This window comes from Aulonocara sp. 'chitande type north' Nkhata Bay, linkage group LG15 (assembly GCF_057382095.1).
Source record: "Aulonocara sp. 'chitande type north' Nkhata Bay isolate Kocher_YH1m ecotype deep benthic linkage group LG15, A_spYH_male_GT1.1, whole genome shotgun sequence".
In the NCBI taxonomy this organism is placed as follows: Eukaryota; Metazoa; Chordata; class Actinopteri; order Cichliformes; family Cichlidae; genus Aulonocara; species Aulonocara sp. 'chitande type north' Nkhata Bay.
This window is the reverse complement of record NC_141358.1, coordinates 21341352-21359734: the sequence shown is the minus strand read 5'-3', so window position 1 is coordinate 21359734 and position 18383 is coordinate 21341352. Positions and strand designations below refer to the sequence as shown.

Below are 18383 nucleotides of genomic sequence, written 5' to 3'. Positions count from 1 at the left end.
GCATATATAAATAATACATAAAACATGAATATAAATGCTATACAAAGTAACCATTTAATCTGTACTTGTATGAACTATTGTTGATAATGAAAGCCATTTTACTTTGCAGGTCTCAAGATTTATCCCCATCCGCACCATGCGCCCTTTGGCCAGTGGACCTCAAGTTAACTCACTTGGACTGGAACCCTGAAGCAATCCTGATACACTTCCAGGGACAGTACCTCACCATATGTGAACTTGACTATAGTATCTTGCAGGGAGAAATACAGAATGTACCAAAGACTAAAGCTGAAGTGGATATTGGAGAGTTTTGCCTCGTGGAAGATTTGACTTCAGCTCGCTGGTACAGAGGAAGAGTTCAGAAACGACGGGACAACCTCTTTGATGTTTTCCTCATTGATCACGGAAACGTGTTGACTGTCAGTGCCACAAACGTTTCTTCCTGTTCAAATGACCTGTTCATCCTGCCTCCGAAAATAGTTTGTGGTTTTCTTGCTAATGTGCTGCTTCTTCAGAGTTGTTCTCACTCTGTGGTTGAGGAGTTTTTCTCAAGCCTGATCGGCAGAAATATCAACGGTTACATTCAAGCACTGCTTCCCCACAAAGTCCTCCTACTAGAAGTCCCTGACATCAACACCGGCTTAGTTACACATGGCTTTGGGAGATATGTGGACACTGATACATTTCTCTTCTTGGTAGAGATGCTTACAGAGATGCCTCTCAAACAGAAAATAGAGCCGGTTCCTGACTTACTCATTGAAAAGCCAAGGGGACAAGAAGTTTGTTTTAAACCACCAGGTTTGCAGGGATATGAAGGCATTTTTTCACTCTATGGACCAGCCTTGTGTTGTGGGACACAAGCTAAAGTGAGAGTAACTGCCGCTGTCAGCCCTGGGTTGTTTTACTGTCAGATGGCCAGTGTGGAAGCAGAGCTCTGGGAAATGTCAAAGAAGTTAGCTGCATCATGTGAATGCAGACCTAAAGAAAGTTCTCAGATGACTCCAGAGAACCTGGGTTTATTGTCCTCAGCTAAAAGCAAAGATGGGAGATGGTACAGAGGTTTGGTGCAGTTTCTCCCAGGCAGTTCTTGGGTTAGAGTCTCGTTTGTTGACTACGGATTCGTTGAATCCGTCAAAGTTGAAAACATCCACAGGTTGGCACCTGAATTGTATTCAACGCCAATTATGGCATTCCCTTGCTCTCTGGCATGCCTGAGTGATGAGGATAAGGCCATCAAAACTCAGCAGTTGTGTCTCCTGAAATCAGGCTTACTTGGAGGACGATTACACGTGGAGATCACTAGATACGATGAAGAACACCACCTGTACTGTGTCACTATAATTAGTGCTGAAGATGAAGGTGTGGAAGAGCCGGAGCCTGTCAGAAAGTGTCCAGTCATGAAGGTTGAGTCCGTTTCTGAGGCTGAAGAACAGGGTGGCTTCTTGTACCATGAAACAATCATGGGCGAAACACTGGGGCAAACGCTGAAGGTAGAAGAGGTGCAGGTAGACTCCGTGTTTGTGGGCTATGTTGAACATGTCCAAAATCCAAACCATTTCTGGATTAGAACACAAAAACGCAATGAGGAGTTTGAAGAAATGATGTCAAAGATGGCAGAACACTTCGAACACGTGAAGCTGGATGAAGACGTACTGTTAAATCCTAAGCTTGGAACACTGTGCTGTGCGGTTTATGAGGGAGACATGCATTTTTACAGGGGTGTAGTGACAGACACTCTTAAGCACGGAGCTGAAGTTTTGTTCATCGATTTTGGGAACACTGAGAAAGTGTGGCACATGCTGATCAAGAATATTCCTGAGTCATTTGCCTGCAAGGCGGCATTTGCCATTTGTTGTACTCTTTCGAATGTTTTTCCTGTTGAAGACATCTGGACAAGTTCAGCCTCTGATTTCTTCAGAAGAGCTGTGTCAAACAAAGCCTTGCTAATCCATGTCGTACAAATGAGAAAAAACAAATTTGTTGTTGACCTTTTTGAGATGGGAAGTGGCAACAATCAGAGTATTACTGAGCTCCTGGTCTCTTCCAAGCAGGCTGAATACATTCCGAAAGGGCACTTGGACCAAAAAAGGACAGAAAAGACAAGGTGCCTCCAAAGTAATGTGAAAACAAACATCGCTGAGGATAAGGAGCAATGGAAGATTTTTAAGGAAGAAGAGAATGCATCGAATAATGAACCTGAGAATGAACCTGAGAAAGCTCAACTTCTTGCTAGCATCAAGCTGTTAAATATCAAGCCTGGGTGTGAGTTGACTGTGAACTGCTCTTATATCAGCTCTCCATCAGATTTCTGGTGCCAGCCTCAAGACATGGTTCCAGCTTTGGAAGAACTGATGGATAAACTTCAGCAGTATTATTCAACTCATTGGGTTCCCCTAGAGTCAGGAGATTCATGCTGCATTGCCAAGTCACCTCAAGATGGACGATGGTACAGGGCCTTAATCACTGCAAAACAGAGAGACAATGTCACAGTAACGTTGGTTGATTATGGGAATACTGTCCAAGTCAGTGAACACATTCTTCAAGCAATAATGCCAGAATTTCTTTATTTGGAAGAACAAGCTTTCAGGTGCAGCCTTTACAACTTAATTGAACCTGCTGACCCTAAGAACTCTGGGAATTGGAGTCCAGAAGGCTGTAGGTTGCTGAAAGATTTTGTCTTCAGCAGCACTGGAGCTCTAAAATGTAAAGTTGTCTCCCAGTTATATGTGAAAAACAAGGGGCTGTGCAATGTTGTTGATCTCTACAACAGCCAAACCCAGCAGAGTGTGACAGATACGTTCACAGAACAAGGTCTGGCAACACGAGTGACTGCGTCAACAAGGCAACAGCAAGCAGCGTTTCCGGAATCTTTTATCTACTCTTCACATGATCTACACCCAGGAAATGAGGAACAAATGTATGTCACCTACGTTAACAGTCAGTGGGAGGTCTACTGCCATCTTGAAAGAAACACTGACATTATTGTTGAGCTTGAGAAGAAAATCTCAGAGGAGAGTAAACACATGATGCAAGTTGTTACAAGAGCTGTTGTAAGCAAACTGTGCCTGGCAAAATACTTTGATGGCAAGTGGTACCGCGGTGTAGTGCATCCTATTCATTCACCTCTGCATTTCAGTGTGTTTTTTGTGGACTATGGAAACACAAGCATATCAGAGAAGACCAAAGTCATGTTCATCCCGAGAGACTCATCAGATTTGTTGTACACCCCCATGCAAGCCGTGAGATGTTGTCTCCATTCAGTGTCCAAGAAAGATGTGTATGCAGATGTTAAGGAGTGGCTCAGTAGTGCAGTCCTCAACAAGCAAGTGAAAGCTGTCATACTTGGAAAGAATGAAGATGGTTCATTTGATGTCGAATTATTTGATGGAGACATGAACATCAATGAGAAGTTGAAGGAGCTCATTCTCAGTCTTTCATGTAAACCCAAGACTGCTGTTAGATTTGAGATGATCAACAGAAAACAGAAAACCTCCTGCAAACGAAACACAAAGTCTTCGTTAAAAAGCAAGAGTCATCCTAGCGTGTATTCAAATCTTTCGACATTGTCCACTGTCCACAGAGGTACTAAAAAGAAAGAAAACACAAAAAGCCTTGTTGGTGGGAGAACTCAAAGCAAGAACACAAGAGTGAGAACACAGAATGAGGGCATATTGAACACCCGGGCCTCTGTGAAATCGCAGAACAATCAAGTGAAACAACAAAGACAGGAACAGAAGCAAGCCCAACAGAAAGAGGCAAAAGAAATACCCCAACTGCTGCCTGACAAGAAGATATGTGCAGGCTTTAGGGCAAAGTGTTTTGTTTCCCACACAGACTCCATTTACAGCTTTTTTCTTCAGCTGTCAGAGGATGAACCTGCCATCTTGAAAATGGGTGAAGCTCTCAACTCAGGTACCCTCAGAGAATCCTTGAAGATGCCTACAACCTTAAGAATCAATGACATTGTTTTGGCTGAGTTTGAGGAGGACGGTGCCCTTTATCGTTCAGTTGTGAAGAACTTTGCAGGCAATTCGTGTTTCAAAGTTGAGTTTGTGGACTATGGAAACTCGGCAGTCGTTGAGAAGAAAAAGATCTTCTCTATACCAAAGGAGCATCTGTCACATCCGAGATTCAGTATACCATGCTCGCTGCTGGATCCAAGCACATTCAGAAATGATGTGGCTTTCACTGATGCAGTAATGGAGAAGCCACTGATGGTTGAGTTCATAGAGCAATGTGGAACCAAGTGGGACATAAAGATTAAGGTTCTTGATGGAGAAGTGGGCCTTAATGCAGGACCTGTAACTGAAAGGGAGGATGAGTCTCCTAATTCTGAAGCTAATGAGAAATTGAGGTCCCACAAACAGAATAACCAAAGAGATGAAGCATGCAAGAATGAAATAAGGTCTGAAAGAAAGATGGCTACTGTCAAAGGTGAAACATTCACGCCTAAACCACCATCTGTTAAGGTGTTAGTGCCGATGAGGATGAAAATTCACAGGTATCACAGGATAAGAGTCAAGAGTAGCAAGAGTAAGACGACAAAGAGATTTGGAAATGCATCCCTTACCCCATCTATTCAAGCCAGAGACTCAGAGAATGGAATGCTTTTGTCGGTCCAGAGTAATGGCTGCTTTTATGTAAGACTTCTTAGGACCAGTGACTGTCTCACTGCGTTGGAAAGTCACATTGCAGATAGCCTGGTCAAGTGCAAGATGGTAGCAAGAGAGGATATCAAACAAGGCCTCAAGTGCTTAGTTCAAGTCCAGAGTCAAAACAAGTGGCACAGAGCCATAGTTCAGCACCTGAGTGATGAAAATGTCAATGTTTTCCTGGTGGATCACGGAATAACAGTGGAAATCCCAATTGGTTCAATTCGACAGCAGTGTAGTGACCTGTTGAAATTCCCAAACCTTGCAGTGCTGTGCAAGATGAACAGTCTTGGGTTCACTGAGAAGGACGATGATCACAGACACTGGTGTGAAACTCTGAAACCCTTGATAGACAAAGAAGTCAAGTTGATTTTTGTGCGTTATTCTGAAGCGGATAGCCTCTGGATGGTTGAAATAATCATAAACAAACTGTTTCTCATGTTGCATCAAGTTGTGTCACTGCAGCACAATGGAGGCACTGAAAAAGGACCAACCGTGGAGACCAGCCCTCCTCAGCGGCTTGCCTTTGCTCCAGTTCAAATGGACAAATTATATTCTGGCTTTGCTGCTGCAGTTAAGACGCCTTCTGACTTCTGTGTGTCTCTAGAGGATTTTCTTCTTGTAACAAACAAAGTGTCAGTTGAGCTGGATGACCTTCCAGACAAGATAACAACCCTCCCAAAGGTCACTTATTCCTGCATCCTGAGAGGTGTGAAGCCAGCTGGATTGGATGATCAGTGGCCTGATGAGGCGGTGGTCTTCTTCCAGCAATGTTTGTATGGGAAGAACCTCCAGATCTTCTTCATAGAGTTTGTGTCAAACACACACTGGAAGGTGGACATTCTTGTAGATGGTGTCCATGTTGCCAAGGAGCTGGTGGATGCTGGACATGCCAGCTATGTGGATGTCATGCTAGGACTCAGGTATGCTTTATAATTTAAAATCTGACTGAAAGTGTATTAGAAGTGATCAAAATAAGCACATATTTAGTCCTTTGATATGTTTTTTTAATGACTTCAAATCCACGATTCAGTATTCTTAGTGTAGTATATATCAGTTGTGCTTTAGTCGGTGAATAAATGAATGAAAGAACAATGAAATGTGTGTGGATTTGTGAGATAAATATCACATTTTTTGTGCTTAACCTCTGGCACTTTCAGGTTCCTGGAGCAAAGCCCCTTTAGAGCTCATTCCCAGGTCCTTCACAGTGAGGAGCAGTGTGGGCCAGAAGAGGAAGGTTCTTGTGAAGCTCGAGTCCACTGGGGGATGTGAGGGGACGATGTCACTCAGAATAAGTTTGGGCTTGTTCACAAAAATTTTGTGGATGTTTAAGGAATTTAAACAGTTCTTTATGTTAAACAGCTGTTTGTGTGAAAAATATTATATTGGTTCTAATTTCTGTTTCTGATCATTTTGACTAAACATGTAGTACCAAAAATATTTTTGTTATTAAATTTCACATACTTTCAAATATCTAAAACTTAAAAAGTAATTGCCTGATTAAGACAAAATATTGTCACTACCTTGTCAGCACTTCTGACACTTTTCTTTTTATATTTTAAATACGTTTTGAGTCAAGGCAACATTGTGAAAAATAAAATCTTTACTGATTGTTCTTTTGGTCTCACGTTGTTTGTTGTCTTAGTCAGCAATCAGTCACTTGTGTGTTTAAGGAATTTAGGGTTTTTTTTTAAAAAAATTTTTATGACCTGCACACATGTTCCACTTGATGGTGCTGTCAAGCCAAGATTTCTTTTTTATAAGCTCCTCAATGAGGCAGTGCTGCTAGGAACAAACTTTCTTTTTCTGTCCAAAAAGAGTCAAAGAAATAAATGCAGCTGAAAGAGATGTACATTTATCTTTAAATAGTATATTTTACATAAAAGTGGCATTATACCACAAAGTACAGTACATCCCGTTATTATTTTCATGAGTATATTTAAGTCCACAACTGCAGCCAATAATAAATGTAATTAGTTTGGAGTGATCACGTTGTGAAAATTGATGATAAGAACAGTAATGAAAACATTTTGTGGCGATGATGGGAAGGAAGGAAGAAAAGAAAAAAATACTGTCAGAAGTGGGATTCGAACCCACGCCTCCAGGGGAGACTGCGACCTGAACGCAGCGCCTTAGACCGCTCGGCCATCCTGACATCTAGGAACCCGGGAAAAAAGACTTAGTCATAAAGCCTGTGTATACCGTCACGGTCGTACTGATAATGTTCTGTGTGTATTCTGTGTCATATTTCTAAATAGATCTCCAGAGAGAGGACACTGGCGCGGGTTAACGTTACAGAAATAAACCGTCGCCATGTTCGTTTTCTGTTACAAACGCGGTAAAAAAGTTACATGTTTTCATAATATATTTCAACAAACAAAGATGATTATATTAAACGTATTTACTCCTGTCGCTCATAATCTCTACACAGAGACGTGTTTTTCCGGTCTTTAAGCCTGACGTCATTAGCAAAATTAAGTTTGAAATCCAGGTATCCATGAAAACGGATTTTTTATTTATTTAACTGAGTAAGAAGTTAACAGAGTTAGCTCGCTAGTTTCCACCTAAAGATGATAGGAAACAGGAAGTGTAATGTTGCTGAGCGTTATTGATTAGTTTTGCTTTTGGTGGTGATATGATGGTATTATTATTCTTATCACCACAGAGTTCCCAAATGTAATGATGGTGGGTTTAGATTTATATTTGTTCATGTATTGGAAAATAAAGAACGCCGATTCAGCTGCTAAGTTCTGTGTACCAATCCTTACACTAATATCGAAAAGCAAAACGCATAAACAGCAAAGACATTTTAAAAACGTGTCGATTCCAATGACTGTAGAATTCCCGGGCGAGTTCTGAAGAGCTCTCCCAGAGTTACCCTATCATCTCCGAAGTTGAACTTCAATTTTTATGCTATAGTTGATTACGCGTTAAAATAAGCAGGCCGATTTACATATAAGTTTTTTTAAACGTGCGCCAGTAGGTGTACATGCATTATCAGCAAAACCGAAAAGAAAAATCTTTAAAACTTCAGGATTCTTCAGCGAGTTCCGAAGAGTGACGATCTGCCACAGTATTAACTTTGTTAACCTTTACACATTTTAAAATAAAATACGCCGAATATCGACAGATCATACTTTCAAGTACATGGTTAGATATGCTGGAAACTTTTAGCAAATTATGTTATAAGTGAAGAAATCTTAAAAACACCATCGTTTCATGCGAGTTCGGAAGCCCTTTAATTTTTAACCATCAAGTATATTACACCGACTTTATCTGGTGGAATATTTTACGAATACAGTTACCTTTTGTATCATTAATGACAACTTAAAATACCGGTAGTAACACATAATAATAATAATAGTTTATCAAACACAACTTCCAAAATCAGAGCACTTGTCCCAGATTAAATACACCCGAAATGCCCCAGCACCGTTTCACCGCCAGTTCATATTCCATTTGAATGTAGTACCACTGGCTTTTATAAATAGCTTGTCTTTAATCCTTTCTATCTATAAAAAGTGCTGATGTACCCAAAAAGTGACCGTATAAATACACAAATAGGCTGTGAAGGCTACATAACACCCTAACTAGTTAAGTAATAGTCTTAATTGAATTGTTTCTAACCATATGTCGATTTTAAACGCAGTGACAAAAGACCACGCTTCCAGTCCACACTGTTGAAAAATCTGTATTTATTAATGATTTACAAAAGGCTAAACATGAAACCATTTAAATGATTCAGTTCATTTTGAAACCTAAAAAGGAGAAGTTGGTGTTGTTGCTGTGTTTGTTTGTTTGTATGTGTGGGGAGCATCTTGTAGTGTTTTTACAGGTCAGTTATTATAACAGCGTCTTTAACTCGTCATGTCTTATCAGAGGCTCCTGTTGAGAAAAAATATATAAGTCGACACACAGGATGGAGTCAAACAAACAAACAAACTGCAGGAGAGGGAGAGAGAGATACATCTGAAACATCACAAGTTTGGGGGAGGGGGTTTGAAGTGCGCTTCATTTCTACATCAGCAGTGGCGGTGAGTGAGTTTTTGAGACTGCACTTGTGTGTTGTGTTGCGTTGTGTATATTTGTACAATTGGGTCATGTTGTGAAACACCTGGCTCCCTCCGACTACAGCTGGTGTAAAAACAGAACACTTCTGTCTCTAAAGCAGAAAAAACCCACAGATTATTAATATTATTGTTATTCTTATCACCACAGAGTTCCCGAATGTAATCTCAGAACAGTTTGCAGATACATATTTAATAATAAAACAAGTCGTTGTGCAAGTTTTTCCACAAGGTTTGAAATAAATATCTGTAAAGCAAACAAGCACTTAAAGAGTAGCTGCATTTTTTTTCCTTTTTGTTATATTATTGTCAATATTAATATTACTGTGAAAACCAACATTAATCACATTGTGGGTGAACAAAACAAGTTCCTTTTTCTGACTTGAATTTAGGGCGAAAAATTCATCTCACACGACTACTCTGGTTAAAAGGAAATAAAAGTAGAAGTCAGGAAGGGGAGAAACACGTAAAAATGTGACTCTGGTGGCAGCGAAGAGGAGGGCTGTTAAATCACATTAGTTTTGCAGATTTTTTTTTTTTTTTTTTTAAGTTTCCTGGCAGATTTCTACAGTAGTAAAAGAGTGAGTGGACCCGAGTATTTACAGTAATGTTGTGCACTTAAAAGATCCTTCCCGAAGAACCTTTTCAGAGTTTTTCTAAAACAAAATCACAGAAAAAAAAAAAAAAAAAAAAAAGATGTCCCACACCTTTTCGCTATAGAATGAAATAACAGTGTTTCCACTCGCTGAGAATTTAATTAAAAAACAAAATAAAAAAATAAGATAAAAAGGTGTGGAGCTCAACGTTGGGCGTTCCTGCTGGCAAGGAGGGATTAAAAGATTGAAAAACAACATGATACAGAAAATAGAGCATAAAATAAAACTGTAAAACTGTTCAAATTTCACTTAGCTATGAAAAAAAAAGAGAATAAACCTCTCTCTACCGCCCCCCCCAAAAAAAAATTAAAAAAAAAAAAATTTACAAACAAAAATATATCCCCTTTCTGTCATGTGATTCTCGGACTCTCACTAGATATAATTAAAACTTTTTTACAGTGCTTTATCATTATACATCTTTAACAGGTTTTAACACGAAGGGGAAGCAGATTTTTAAGCCATAAAAATCTCTTCTGCTGATATCGCTACGTCAAAAAGAAAAAAAAAGAAAAAAAAAAGAGTGGTCCAGTTATTCGATGATTTAAGTCAAAGCAAAAAGAGAGAGAGGGGAAAACAAACAGGCGGCGACGGTCAGTGTCAGGGGGAGCAAGCGCCGGCTCTCTCTCTCGATGTTTTTGTCCCCCAGGAGCACCTTATCACGGTGGCGTCGGCGTTAAGGTGGCGCTGGGAGGTGAAAGGCTCAGGTCTACTGCTTGGTGTTGAGCTCGTTCTCCAGCTCCATGAGTTTGCGAGAAGCCTTGACCTTGTTGGAAACCTCCTTCCCCTGAGAGAAGAGGCGCTGGCGCTCCTTGAAGGTCAGACTCTCCGGAGCATCGCTGGGGATCGAGTTCTCCTGCTCTTGACTGCAAAATTAAGATTAAAACCAGAAACTTACTAGAAGAAATAATGCAGGTTTATTATAGTTGAGTACCAACTTGACTTTTCCCTCCAAAATAAAGATGATCATTTACAAAATAAACATCCTTTTTTATTTAATGACTCAAAAATAGTAACCGAGACCATAAACTCACCAGGGGAGCGTTTACTGAGACATTAAGTCAAGGGAGAAGTAGGTGTCTTTTCTTTTTAGAGCGAGAGGAGTTGCCCCCTGCTGGTCATTAGGAATAATTCATTTTTAAAGGCACTTAAACCCAAATTATCTGTAGTTTAAGGCAAAATGGATGTAGACTGCTACAACAGAGACAACCACCCATGACTAAAAGTGGCAAAGAAAGAAAAAAATTAATAAAACAGAGCTCACCTCCTCGTCCATTTGTCTCTCAGGTCCTTGTAGACTTCTCCTGTTCCTACAACTCCTGATGAGTTTCCAGTGTACGAGTTAAATCCTGCTAGATGTTCATGAGCCACACAGCAGAAAGACAAAGAGCAGCAAGACACGAATTAGCATCGCTTATGTGCAGCTTGTGATTAACCAAAAATCATCTGCGACAGAAGCTGCTGGGAGACGGTTCGGAAGATCTCTGATATCAATTATCAGTGACGACAACTACACATAGTGAGTGCACTTGAAAATGCTTTAAGTCAAACTGAATCGACAGCAGACCAGAGACCCCGGTGACCATTACCCAGCAGCTTCTCCAGTCATTATCACTTCATTTCCCACAGACCAGCCTAAGCAGAAAGGAGGAAAGAAAAGAGAGCGAGTTGTGAGAAGCATTAGACAAAAACCTCAGATCTCATTAAACTAGAGCAGCGAGCAGAGAGAGAAACACAGCACTAAAGTAAAAAGCAGTTAAAGAGCCATTCCCAAGCAGCAACAATGGTCTGTGGAAGTGTCAGGTGGGCTCTGAGGTTGAGGTCACCGCTAAACATGTCCGAACCAATTCTGTTACTATCTAAATCCAGCAGTGCTTAAACTCGGCGTATCTTCAGAAAAATGAAGAAGGGCTCCCAAAGAAGCCAGGTGAACAAACATGAAGAGGGTGACCGCGACCTTTAACCCCAAGTGAGACGTTAGTTTTATGCATTCCTGTGTCTTTCCAAACTGTAGCAACATCAACAGCTTAACGAAGGTAAAGCTTCGTAAAACCATCGCAGGATCCGATGAGCCAGGAGTCTGAGACTTGTTTCCAGCACACAAAAATACAAGTTCCTTCCTGCTGGCTATAGAAGTGTTAATGGTTTACTTTCAATAAAGACCAAAACAGACAGTGCTGATATTAAAGCTTCAGAAGTATTTGAACTTTCTCTTTTATTTGCTTGTTTACTTCCCTTTGGTTGTTAAAAATGACCATCGCTCACTTCAGCTCCAAAACACAAAGATCCCGGGCACACTTTGATCACTGACACCCAATTACATCTTCTCTGGCCAACACGGCTGCATTGGAGCCGGACAGGAAGAAAAACAGACTTCTAATTCTGACTAAGGCTCTTTTTTTAAACACATCGGCCCAGATGTGTTGGAGCTTGCTGGCCACTTTCGGACTGGATGCTGGTGCAGATTCCTGCTTCCTTCCTGAAGCTGTTTGCAGATCTACTGCCTCCGACTGGTGACCAACCCAGGCTTTGGTTTGTTTCTTTTTATAGAGTTAGTCAAGTTTGCTACCACATAGAGGGCAAAATATGGAATTTTTAACCATTTATCTATTAATTTTACCAAATCATAATTAACCAGAACTAATGACCAAAAGAGATACATCCGCCACTGAACAGTGGCGGATGTATCTCCCTAGCTACCTTCATTTGAGTAACTATTTGCTGTTTTGAGAAATACCTGCAAAGTGCTCCCTGGTTGGAACCCAGTGGTCCAAACGCGTATTAATCCACCACTGAAAATAGTCCCCAATGGATGAACCATTTACAGCTTTTCCTGTAACGTGCTGAAATAACTAAAGAACCCAGATACTTGTAAAAGTATCCCGTGTGATAGTGCCTGGCTGTTTTGTTTTCCCTTTTATAAATTGAGTATAAATTAGGAATTGTCTCACACCAATTGCCTGTTCAAAATAGCCGACGTGGTTTTGTTTTTCTTCTTCTTCTTTTTTTTTTAAAAGACGTTTACAAGAATACAGAATCGTTTAAAAAAATGCCCATAAAGGCTGTTCTTTTCTGTTTTTAGCTGATAAAATGTTTCATTTCACTTGCTAAAACCAGCAAGCAGGAACTTGGAGAAATGTGGGATGATAAAACCTGGCAGACTCTCTTCGTGGCTCAGTATTTGGCACGTCATGCTAAGAGGAAACACTGGCTCCACATGGTAAAGAGGATTTCTTCTCTTGTGTTCTGTGTACTGGTGAGGATAGTGGTTGAATCTCACTCAGGAAAAACCCACGAGTTAGACATTAAACATCCAGTCCCAACTCTACTTGGCTGCCTTTTCAAAGAGCACAACTGCAGTCTAGATGGATGTAAGGTTTCGTGTTTCAGGATGCAAATCAAAGGTTGGTACAGTTCAGACGCAGACACAGTGATGGGGTGTGAACCCCGATAGATTCATCCAGCTGGCAGCTCCCAGGCTTTTTACTTTGGGTTTTATGGAGCCAAAAGCAAGAGGGGGTGGGGGGATCTGAAGTATAGTCTGGGACGGGATCAAACCGGGTCCCACTTCAGCCCACATAAATACAAACTGGCAGAGAACAAAGCAACCACAGAGAAACAAGCCTCGTTCAAGGCCAGAAACATTCCTCTGTGCAGCCAAAAGAGATGAAAATTATACTTCTGGCACTACAATAGAAAATTCTTCACATTCACATGAAAAAAGTCATCCACTGGCCTGTGATTGATTCTCAAAGGTTATGAATGTTTTTCTTTTACTCTGGCTCGGTTATCTTGGAGGCCAAAGGACGCCCGTTTAAATTGCTGTTTTGTTTCCCTGCTCTGGTACACATCTTTCTGTTTGAGCATCGCTCTCTGCGGATAACTGAACTCGTCCTTCCTCTGCAGCTTTCTCCGGTTCGTGCACCTTTGAGGCAAACTGGCATCTGTATTGTTTTTCCTGTGGTTTCAATCTTGATTACACAAAAATACCTCTAACCCAAGAAGAGGCCACACTTTATTAAAGTGAGACTCAAACCTCTAGGACCTGCCAGCTGATCAAATAACACACATCAAATACAGTTTCATATTGGCAGGGAAGCTGGAGACTCAGGTGCTGTTTGTTCACCTGAACCTGCCGCAAAGCCCTGTGGGAGTTGTAATAAGGTTTTAGTAAATAAAGCCGCAGCGTTAGACAGCATTGAAGCTACAGCAGAGACACAGACTGACAGGCGAGATGACAGAAATGAAACAAAAGCTGATACGAGGAGGGAAAATTAGGCACTTCTGGGACAGCAAATTAAGAGAGAGTCCAAAACACAGACACGCAAAGTGGGGAAGAGCAGCAAAGAATAAATAAGGAAATAAATACAGACTGCAGCCTGGTGGAAGCTATGCACAGGCAGTAAAAAGCAATAGAAATCAAGCCGGTTACTGGGGTGAGCTGCTGGCAGCCAAAGTGCACTGTTTGCTGTGTGTTTATGCACAATGTGTTTGACTGTGAGGTGAAACGTGCAGATTTTACTCCCGAGGGAGGGGGGAGAGGGTGTTTGGGTGAGGTAGGTTGTTGGGGGTGGGGGGGTGTTAGTGGGATGATTTTGTTTAATTTAAGTGAGATTGCAGCACAGAATTCCCATGAGGTCCTGGATGTGTTTTGATCTTTAATATAAGCAGCAGCGGCGATGGAGGTGGTTTCGTGTTAAAGGTGCAGGCGGCCTCCTGGACCTCAGGTGCTGCTGAAACTCAGACTGTGCTGCAGTCAAAGCTCTGTTTGTCTATGGATGTTCAAACTGCTCAAATTGACAGCATCACAAAGGGATCGTTATGTCTACTCATCACCGAGTCATCTGTCTTTTTTCAGGCCAACACAATGCCTAGTTTAGGTACTTACTAGATTTTTGGGAACCTTACATTATGAAAAAAGTTTTTAACAGAAGATGCTAAAAACCTGATGAATCTGTGATACCAATACTATGGAAATAACTCACTACCACATATGTACTGGGGTCAAAACCTCAATCTATCAGTTGTAGGTTTTTTGACTGAGCTGCTTTTTACATGTGACAAGAAAAAAAATCCACTTTAGTCCCCAATTTGTTTTTGTTTTTTTTATTTTGGGGACTTTTTTGTTCTTTTAAACTAAAAGAGGATCAAAAACCTCATGGGTTCCTGTTCCATCAGGAGCAGAGAAGCTCTCCCTAAATCTTACCTTGCTTTGTTTTTTCTCTTCAACTCTAAACTGGATCATCATTTACAAAACAATCATCTTTTATTAAGTAAATCTAATAACTGACCATAAAGTCATTAGGGAATTGCTTAGCGAGGTCATCTTCTCAGGCTAGCTTCCAAGCTGGCTTGTTTACTCGCCGCCTGCTGGTCATTGGAAAGAATGCGTGTTTAAGGCTCAGCAGGTTTCACATTTCCATCGCAGAGCCCTGCGTTTATCTTTTATACGAGCTCTATCCAAGGGATACGGAATAAATAAAATTCTGGGTGAAATTTTTGTGGGAACACAAAACTTCCAAACAGCAGCCAGCTGGCTGCAGCTCGAACTCTTTCAAACAATGAAGAAGAGATGCCCATCTTGAAATAATATCTGACATGGATAAATCCACATTTGGACTGCGTTAAAGACTATTTTAACCTCTTGATAAAAAAAAAAAAAAAAAAGCGGCAGCCTGATCATGAACCTCTAGAATTTATGGCGCTCCGTCAGTGTGGTCAGAGTAGACTGAGCTATAGAGAAGGAAAACGAGCCGTTTAAACAGACACAGACAAAGAGGAGCTCCTTCACTCAACACACTGCTGCTGTGTGCAGTTTTTGCATGTTTATGAAATGATTCTGCTCAATTGAGTGATTGATGGGTGTGAGAAGCCAATGGTGTGTCTCCTTCCCTTTAAAGCCAACACCGCTAAGCAGAGCCACGGGGCAGGACAGGGGGGGCGGGGGGGTGGGGAGGACGGGCAGGCAGGCAGGCAGACTGACGGCTGGCCTTTACCCCCGCCCCCCAACCCAAATTCCCAAGCAGCAACCAACCAGACACAAAGGAGGCGGCGAGCGACAACACCAACAGTACTATGATTGGCTCTGATGGGTCTCAATCTGCAGCAAAAAGTGGTGGCGTGATTATTGATTGCTTTTTTCTGTTCACTAGTGCTGATCGAAGGGGGAGGGGAGGGTGATTGGAGGAAGATGAGGACGGAGGGCAGGGGAAAAAAAAAATTACTGGGGGACAAGAGGTGTTCAAATAAACCTACAATGAAAAATATGAAACAAACAGAACCTGATTTGCTTGAGGAGGAAGAGAGAGGGGGGGGCAAATTTCTACATATAAAAACTAACAGTGATGAATCGACGACAAAAAAAAGGAAAAAACAAATAAATTTGGACAAACATGTAAAAGAGGGAAAAAGTAGACGGTGGAAGTGAAAGGGCACCTCTCTACTGAAAACAAGATAAACCAAGAAGAAAGTAGCACTAAACCATAAAGGAGTGGGTAGAAAATGAAGATGAGTGAGTGAGAGGGAGGGGCGGGCGCTTTAGAGGGCGCTGTGGCGAGCCTGACTCCTCTCTCCAGTTCTACCTTTATAGCCTCCTGGGGGCATGGAGCTCGGTTTGGCAGGAAGGGGGGGGGCTGTACTGTTGGAGTTGTTGACTGGCGGCTGGAACGAGCCAGACAGGAAGATGCCGTCAGAAAGAGGGCGGGGCTTGCGCGCAGTGGGCGGCGGCTGAGGCTTGCTGTGATTAGGCGAGGCGGTGGCCGGGAGGTCGCCGTACGACTTCCGGGTCGCCGACAGCTTCACCTGACCTGATTGGCCGCCGCCGCCACTCCCTGCTTTGGTGGCGTCCTCCTCGTCTTCGTCATCGCCCGTGTAGGTGACAAACTTGGCGGTGTAGAGCATGTCGGGGGAGGTGACCTGGGTTTTGAGGTAGGAGGTGTTTCTCTGTGGTGGGGGTGGGGGGGTGTTAGTAGGGTTTTGGGGGGCAAGGGGTTGGTAATCCCGTGGAAGCGGGGGCCGATACAGACCGGCCGGCTCGTCAGGCGTCAGCAGCTTTCTCTCCGCCTCCTCGTGCTGCCGGCGCCGCTCGGCCTCCAGGCGAGCGTAGTACTCCTCCTCCTGTCTCCTCTAGGGGAGGGACAACCTGTTAGTAAGCGCCGCTCTCAATGGCTCACACCTAACACTAATCAGCTACGTGGGAAACTACTCAACGAGCTGCACTACTCTGCTTCTGCACAAGCAGCGCTCCACCAGTCTGATGAGACTCCCACCCAAACTCCAACTGAACCTGAACTACAGCCGCGTGTAAGAACCGCAAAGTGCGCCAAAACTAAACCGTACCAGCAGGTCAGGGGCATCGTTTCATAAGGTGTTCCAGCTGCATCTTGATGAATGACTCAGAAATACTGATGACATGTTTGATGTGTAACAATTCTGAATCCGAGAACAAAAATGAAGCATCCCTGATTTAAGATCATCCACGGGACGAAAGAACTGGAAAATCAATAGGAAAAAAAGTGGCTCAAAAGTGGAAGTATGAGCTAAACTGATATTAAGAAGTGGGGGCAGAGCTCAGTTGCATAAAGGTACTACCTCACACTTCAGTGCGTCCTCTGGGATTTAAAAAAAGTTTTATTAATAAACAACTATAACATTTATTTTCTCCTGTGTTTCTTATTAAAACAAATATACAAAAAATACCTTAAATTTAAAGTCATATAAACCTGCTTTGTGGTGCAAAGCAGACAAAATCACAAGCAAAAAACTCGACCAGCTGAGAACATTTTAAGATTTAAACTAATAAAAGTTTCAAATGGAAAAAGCTTTTTTCCCCTCCATTTGTTTTATATAATTTATAAATCAGAGTAAGCAGCTCTCCAAGTTATCTACATGTAAACCTTTTAGGCTGCAAATGGGAGGTGTAATTAATAATCAAGCACAATTTCCCTTCAAGCATAAACAGGATAATGTGAGGTAAAAAAATAAATAAATTTAAAAAAAAAAAAAATGGTTGCAAGCTGTGAAAACAGTCCAGACGCGGCTGCTCTGGAAAGAAGCATCTGATTACTGCTTTCATGAATGATTCATGTGTTTATTATTCATTTAAAATCTATTTAACTTGATTGAAATAACTCATAAAGTTTATGAAATGATACATAATTTCAGTTATTCAAATGTGAGGAAGTGTTTCCTCAGAGGCGAAAGTGGAATATTTTAAATTCCTGCTTTTTCTGAAAAAATTGCAAACCTACACATTTGAGGAGCTGGTAACTCAAATTTAAAAAAAAAAGAAGCATTAATTAACTAATAAGCTACTTTTTCAGTACTGATGTCAACAATCCATCCAAAAGGGAACGATTAACTTCATCTTTAAAATGTTATGATTAATGTGCTCTCAGTTTTAGGAACATAACCACATCTGCTTTCCCTTCCTACAGCTATTTCACAAGGCCAGCTTTTCTTTCTTTTTTTTCCTTTGATGATTTTTAAATCATCTTATTAGGTTTCAGAAAGATAAAAAATAAAATAAAATCAGGGACCAACTTCAAGGCTGATGCCCCTGTGCTGGTCTCAATTCTGCTGGTTTCCTGTGTCTGTGAGTGTACACTGATGCAGCTCGGCACTCTTGAACGTCACGCCTGATGCATATGTTGCTCCACATCACTGCGAAAATCTAATATCGTGGGTTTTTTTTAATGCTGTCCATCAACCAAACTTGGGAAATCTCCTCCGACTGGTCTATGAAATCCGCTAACTTGACACAACGCTAAAAGAATCCAGCTTACCGCCGTCTCCTCTTCCCTCATCACTCTGTTTGTGTATGTGTGCTGGGTGTCCATGTGTGCTCGGTTTTCTGTGTGGCCCGGGTTTGTATTTTACGGTTTGTGGGTAGGTTTTTAAGTTTCCAGCCCACCCTGTCTCCAGTGGCTGAGCTCCAAAATCTACACTAGGGGGTGGGAGGCCTGTGATGAAGCTTCACTGGTGAATGTGTTTAGATTTTGAGGTTTGGAGCG

At 41.7% G+C, this 18383-nt stretch overlaps 2 protein-coding genes and 1 non-coding gene across 20 annotated transcripts in view; 1 reads left to right on the top strand and 2 right to left on the bottom strand.

The window, feature by feature from the left end:
- Positions 1-6267, top strand: part of tdrd15 (tudor domain containing 15) — a 15371-nt gene extending 9104 nt beyond the window's left edge. Inside the window, exons 3-4 of the mRNA XM_086264927.1 lie at positions 110-5575; positions 5813-6267. Coding sequence (XP_086121053.1) covers positions 110-5575; positions 5813-5924 — 5578 coding nt within the window. The 3' untranslated portion in view covers positions 5925-6267. The remainder of the gene's footprint in view (positions 1-109; positions 5576-5812) is intronic.
- Positions 6268-6724: 457 nt separating this feature from the next.
- Positions 6725-6807, bottom strand: trnal-cag (transfer RNA leucine (anticodon CAG)). The gene has a single exon. It is a non-coding gene; the product is annotated as a tRNA-Leu (tRNA).
- A 1522-nt stretch (positions 6808-8329) lies between these two features.
- The window catches only part of afdna (afadin, adherens junction formation factor a), a 118829-nt gene continuing 108775 nt past the window's right edge, over positions 8330-18383 (bottom strand). For 10 of the 18 annotated variants that reach the window (XM_086264912.1, XM_086264914.1, XM_086264918.1 and 7 more), the window contains 3 exons: positions 16398-16497; positions 10637-10724; positions 8330-10238 (listed from right to left, as the gene is read on the bottom strand). In XM_086264912.1, the coding sequence (XP_086121038.1) occupies positions 10082-10238; positions 10637-10724; positions 16398-16497 (345 nt within the window). In that variant the 3' untranslated portion in view covers positions 8330-10081. Of the gene's footprint in view, positions 10239-10636; positions 10725-15953; positions 16498-18383 lie in introns of all 18 variants that reach the window. The other 8 variants (XM_086264913.1, XM_086264919.1, XM_086264923.1 and 5 more) reach the window with 6 other exon arrangements.